Consider the following 6,465-nt stretch of genomic DNA (forward strand, 5'->3'; position numbering starts at 1 on the left):
TCCTTCTAATGTCTGTATGTTCTATGGGAATTTTAAAGTCTAGGTGATACTCTATACAGACTGATATGGTTTGGCTCTGTATCTGCATCCAGATCATGTTTGCTTGACATAAAACCTGGACACTGCACTATATGGGAGACACAGTCATGCTACTCTAGGAGATATCTGACCCCAGTGTGGAATCCTTAAAACAGTTGGGCAAATCCTCAAACCTGTGTTTCTAAGCTCATAAATTTCCTCCAGTGTTGTCAGTTTTTAAATTCTACCACTTTCTAAAAATAACAACATAATAAAAATTGATACTGTCAGTGGGCCGGGTACAGTGGGTGGCTCATGCTTGTAGTCCCAGTACTTTGGGAGGCCAAGGTGGGTGGATTACGAGGTCAGGAGATTGACACCATCCTGGCCAACATCGTGAAACCCCGTCTCTACTAAAAATAGAAAAATTAGCTGTGTGTGGTGGCACGTGCCTGAATCTCAGCTATTTGGGAGGCTGAAGGAGGAGAATCGCTTGAACCAGGGAGGTAGAGGTTGCAGTGAGCCAAGATCATGCCACTGCACTTCAGCCTGGGCAACAGAGCAAGACTCTGTCTCGGGGAAAAAAAAAATTGATACTGTCAACACAAAGAATATACGTTTTAGAGAATCAATCACTTATCAGCTGCTATGCACAGCTTAGCCTGTTTTTTTTTCTATAGACATATTGTAGATAGTGGGGTTCTTCAAGGACAAATCGCAAAGGTAGTGTTGTAGACTGATGCACACAAATGGAGATTCAGGTAGAATGTTTTTCTTTCTTTTCTAGAATCATCTCTTTGTCCTTACTCAAAAAGGAACCTCAAATGTGTGAGAATAATAGAAATAGTTTCATTTTCTCTATGAAATAAAAGCTAGTGTCTCTCTGGTATATCCTCCAAAGTAGAGCCATGTCGGGATTAAAAAAAAAAAAAAAAAAAAAAAAGGCTTAAATGCTGTCTCTTATACACATCTAGATGTGTATAAGAGACAGGGTATATCCTCCAAAGTAGAGCCATGTCGGGATTAAAAAAAAAAAAAAAAAAAAAAAGGCTTAAATGTGCCATCTTCTAAGAGGTTCTAGAAGAAAAGCCACTTTTTTTTTTTTTTCCTTCAAAAGACGGGGTTTCACCACGTTGGCCAGGCTGGTCTTGAACTCCTGACCTCAAGTGATCCACCTGCCTTGGCCTCCCAAAATGCTGGGTGAGCCACTGCACCCAGCCATGAAGCCACTTTTTATCTGAGGGCTGGTCACTTCAGTTACCTAACTTACTCCTTTCTGTGCTGCTCCATGAGAAGTGAAGAGAAAAATTAATTACCTGTAAGGGCTCTTCGTCAGTGCCAACAGGATGACATGAAATGATGTACTCAGAAGTGTCCTGGAATGGGGCCCATGAGATGGTTGTCTGAGAGAGAGCTTCTTGTCCTGTAGAGGCATTTGGATTGAGTCCCAGCCCATGTGGGTAGAGGTGATAGTCTACGTCTTCCCTAGGGATGTGACCAATTTGAATCTCCTCACCTACATTCGGCGGGTATGGTCTTGGCCTATGCCTTATGGGGGTGGCTGTTGTGGGAGGTGTGGTCCTCCTAAAACCATGTTCCTCAAAGATCATTTGTTGCCCAACAGTGGGTTGCTGACCAGAAGTGCCAGGAAGCTGAATACCATTTCCAGTGTCATACCCAGGGTGGGTGATGAAAGGGGTCTTTTGAACTGTGGAAGGAACATCCAAGATCTCTGGTCCATGAAGATTGGGGTGTGGAAGGGTTACCAGTTGGGGAAGCTCGTCTAGCCAAGAGAGGTTAGAGCCAAAAAAGCAAAGCGCATTAAGCTCCAAGAAGCAGCAGCAATAATAATCATCTATTCAGGCAACAATGAATGTTCACCAATGTGATAAAAAGCCCTCAGAAAATGAGCAGTTCTGAGATCACGAAACACTTTTTCCAGAAAGAAATCTTTAGGATTTTTCTCAAAGGTTTCTTTATAGTTTAGAAAGAAAAAAGTGTTAGTATGAATTTATCATACACACAGCTTTAAACCGCTGGGCCCCTTAGAAGCTGCCTCTGCTCAAATTAAACGTGATGGAACCGAAATGTGCATTCTCTTTCTTTCTTTTTTAAATTTGAGAAGCAAGTTGTAGGAAGTAGAATCCAGACTAATCATATCAGTGTCTTAAGTATGAGAATTACAGAGGTTTGGCTCAACAGTTTTTCATGGTTTGAAATGGTAAAAATAGATAAAACACACATTCATTTTTTAAATTTTCCTATCACGACAGCATTTTCTTGAAATTAAAACTGGGTGCAAAAGCAAGACATTATTTAGCTCGAAGTTGTAGAAACCAAACAATAAACAAAGATAAATGTGAGAGGTTTCTCTTCCTCCTTTAAAAAAGGAAACATTTTAAAATTCAACAGAAGGTATAAAAGAAGAGCAATGATAGCAACTTGGTTTTACATTTTAGCATCTTGTTTGAATTTTTAAAAGGCGAATAACAAGGCTTTATATTGAGTGGCTGTAGTAAAGAAAAAAAATAAAACCAAACTCTGCAGTGCATGTTAAATTATTCCTACTATTACAGAATACAATATATACACTATGCTGTTAGAAAAAAAATCACAAGAAATGCATCAAAACACGGAGAACCTTTTCATATTGCAAGATTGCTCATCTGTTATTAGTTTTGTCCTAACTTTCTCCTTGTTACCTGCAAGGTACTCTTACCTGTCTTTTTCCTTCCAATCAGGGGCTCGCTCTTCTGATTATTCTTCAGGGCAATGACATAAATTGTATATTCGGTTCCCGGTTCCAGGCCTGAAGGGAGAATAGAACCATCACATTATGTCAATGGGCTCAGCTAGTCAAGTGGAAGTCGGTCTCACCAGCAGATGCTACTGGGAGGAGGCACTTCCTCTCCAGCTGGCTGTTGGCCTCTTGAAGGTAAAATCAACTTCACTTTTCCTCCATAAACACCTAAATATCCTGCATATAAAGTGCACATCGCAAAGTACTTGTCTGACTGTCATATCTGACACCTGAATAGACACTTTTTGGGTACCTTTTCCAGAGTATTCTTTTACCATGTGATCTTATTTGCCTTTTTGAATTTAAGAAAATCTATCAGCATCATATACCACCAGTCCTGCAGATTATATACATGAATCTACTTAGACCTAATAACCAAGTGGTCCTCAGTGGCAGATCAATGAAAAGCAAAACTCAAGGCAAGTGAAGGGTAAGAGAGATTGGCCAATCTTTGTACAGCCTCTGTGGGAAGTGTCTAGTTCAATTCCTCTCATATCTGCTTCTATTTTCCTGTTCTCCCGAGTTTTAAAAAGGCAGTGTGTCCTTCTAATGTCTGTATGTTCTATGGGAATTTTAAAGTCTAGGTGATACTCTATACAGACTGATATGGTTTGGCTCTGTATCTGCATCCAGATCTCATCTGGAATTGTAATCCCCATGTATTGAGGAGAGGAGGTGATTGGATCATGGGGGTGGTTCCCCCAGGCTGTTCTCATGATAGTGAGTTCTCACAAGATCTGATAGTTTTGTAAGTATCTGGAAGTTCCTCCTTTGTGCTTCTCTCTCCTGCTGCCATGTAAGACATACCTGCTTTCCCTTCCACCATGATTGTACATTTTCTGAGGCCTCCTCAGCCATGTGGAAATGTGAGTCAATTAAACCCCTTTATAGCAGTGTGAAAACAGACTAATACACATAGTTTAAAAATTTCATCTCTTGGGCAAAAATAATACTAGAGACTTATAGTCTTTCCCACCAAGGTAATCAACTTTTATTGGCCATTCCAGGCATTCTTTCTGATGTGGGTGGTTGGGATTGCTGTGCCTCAAGACCTATCCTGTGATAGTGGTCAATGGCAGGTGGTACCCTGGCAAGTCCTGCAAGAATGCCATATCTATAGAGATCTGAGTGTAATGACAGAATCACTCTCAGCTAGTTTGCTTTGAAAAATATCTTTCTCCAGGACTGAATTGACAGGTGTCTGGCAAACTTGCAACAAAAGGAAAACATGAGTCTAGTCATGCCATTTAGGACAGTCTTGAAATTGCATTTTCCTTCACTCATGCCTTCTGGGATGTATTGAGCTGTACCACTCCTACACAGAGAATGCTTTTTGAGGTTATCAGGAACAGGGTTTTGCATTCTCATGACACAGTATCAAAGACGCAGCGGGCGTTTGCTAAGGACTTCATGTGCCCTAGGTAGTAAGAAGGAGAATGACAGCATGGAAGCAGCAATACCAGTAATAGTAGCCTCTGTGACACCAGGGCGGGGCCGAGGGACCACTTCTCTGGGAGAAGACCCAGGCTTCTCATACTTGATGATGTAGCCGGTGATCCTGGCACGTGGCGGCTGCCACGATACCAGCAAGGAATTGGGTGTGGTGGCCAGGAAACGCAGGTTGGATGGTGCATCAATGGCTGAAAGAAAAGAAAATTAAGTCTCTAAGAAGGCAAATAACCAAGAAAATTACTCCCACACTTTTCTCCCTAGCCCTTCTAACACACTTAAAAGAATCCGAGAATACTGTAAACCGGAAACAGGATTCTCGGGAATCTATAATACAAAAATATCCGCCTCACTTTTGTTTTTTGAGTTCATGAGACTGACTGCATACAAGTCAGTGGCATTTCCTCAGTAGAAGGTATAGTTACCAGTGGAGGCGTCGATGACCACAGGGGAGCTCCGGGCATTGTCGTTCAGGGTGTACAGGTAGATCTTGTAGTCAGTGCCTGGTTGTAAACCTGGGATTTGAGAAGAGATGATTTTTACCAGTTCTTGCTTTACTAGGAGAATTCTCAAGCTCGCCTGCAGTTTTTCTGGGTTTCTCTATCATCCCATATTTATATAGACTATCAAAGTGGTCCACATTTGAACAGTAAAGTAGAGCATGGTATGGATGTAACTGTCAACAAGAAATGTATCTTGAAAGTGAATCACTGATGCAGATAAGGACACTGGCTAAAGTAAATTCTGGAATGCAAAAATGCTATATTGCTATATTGGAAGAGGCAACATTCATTGCAGAATGAGGGGCGGCCATTTATTGAGGTTTTCTCTTTATAGTAATCAGATGATCAATAGCTGAGCCTTGGAATCACAATTTTAAAAAACTGAAAAAGACCTCAGATATTGAATATTCTTTGGTTACCACTTTGACCTTTATTAAGTTGTATCATTTACTTTTATATTAACTATGCTTTTTAATCTATACTAATGCTAAGATCTATACATCACTGTTTTTTATTTCTTTTAATTTTAAACTTTGTGTTATAATTTTTTAAATAAGAAAGGGCACAATGATGAAAGATCAAACTTGTTGAATGAAACTTATGCCATTTCCATGACAAATATTACACAAAATCAGGCATTCAAAAGACAAAACAATTTCTGATCATAGCATGAAAATAATGTTCTAAAACTGGGTTATGATAACACTGAAAATAAATTTTATCAGTCAGTCTTAGAGCAATTAATAAGTCAGTTTACATTGTGGATATTTTTTAACAAATGTGGTTAGCACAATGAGTTCCCTGACCTGTGATGGTGTAGCTTCTGACATCTGGCTTGATGGTTCTCTGGATTGGAGTCTGGCCATTGGCTGGAACAGCATCAACTTGGAAGCCAGTGATCGTCTCGGTCTTGGTTCTCCAGCTAATGGTGATGGTGGTCTCAGTAGCATCTGTCACACGAGCCCTTCTTGGTGGGCTGACATCTGTACAGGAGCATAACTAGAGATTAGTGTCTGCTTGGCTCATCCTTGTAAAGTTTTGGTATTTTAAAATGTTTCCTTGGTATATATCAAATTCATCCATTTCAAGAAATATATAACTAGTAATGTGTAGATTATCTCCTTTGGCATTCAGAGAGAAAGGTCAACTGCAATTAGAAAATATGAAAAATCTACCTCTCATACACTTTATTTTGAAGAACTGAGAAGCTTTATGGATACTACCAGTGGTTCCTGGGGCTGGCTTTTTAGTATCTACAAATATTTCAATAAATATTAAAATTATTAATGCATTATAATGTAAAAATATGTGTGGTAGGAGTTATAACATGGCCAGCTAACAATTATATGTGTGTGTGTGTGTGTGTGTGTGTGTGTATGTGTGTGTGAGAGAGAGAGTGTGTGTATGTCCGTGTGTGTCTAATATTACTGCAAATATTTTGTCTTTTCTCTCAACAGGTAAAATGCCATCCTTCTTTTATAAACTATGAAACTTTGACACTTTACCTGACTTTTGAAAAGGCATATATCAAGTTATTGATATAACAGAAGACTAGAATCTAAGCCTGATTTTGGTCTAATGGTTACTGTGCTGTGATATAATTTGGATATTTGCTCCTGTCCAAATCTCTGTTGAGTTGTAATCCCCAATGCTGGAGGTGGGGCCTGGTGAGAGGTGTTTGGATCATGGGGGCAC

General features: G+C 39.8%; 1 protein-coding gene across 1 annotated transcript in view; it reads right to left on the reverse strand.

Moving 5' to 3' along the window:
* Positions 1-6,465, reverse strand: part of FN1 (fibronectin 1) — an 82,124-nt gene that overhangs the window by 9,803 nt on the left and 65,856 nt on the right. Inside the window, exons 33-37 of the mRNA XM_011964681.1 lie at positions 5,577-5,753; positions 4,693-4,782; positions 4,279-4,458; positions 2,738-2,827; positions 1,335-1,801 (exon numbers count right to left, since the gene is read on the reverse strand). Of these exons, the coding sequence (XP_011820071.1) occupies positions 1,335-1,801; positions 2,738-2,827; positions 4,279-4,458; positions 4,693-4,782; positions 5,577-5,753 (1,004 nt within the window). The remainder of the gene's footprint in view (positions 1-1,334; positions 1,802-2,737; positions 2,828-4,278; positions 4,459-4,692; positions 4,783-5,576; positions 5,754-6,465) is intronic.

Source organism: Mandrillus leucophaeus, unplaced genomic scaffold, assembly GCF_000951045.1.
Source record: "Mandrillus leucophaeus isolate KB7577 unplaced genomic scaffold, Mleu.le_1.0 Scaffold70, whole genome shotgun sequence".
Taxonomy (NCBI): Eukaryota; Metazoa; Chordata; class Mammalia; order Primates; family Cercopithecidae; genus Mandrillus; species Mandrillus leucophaeus.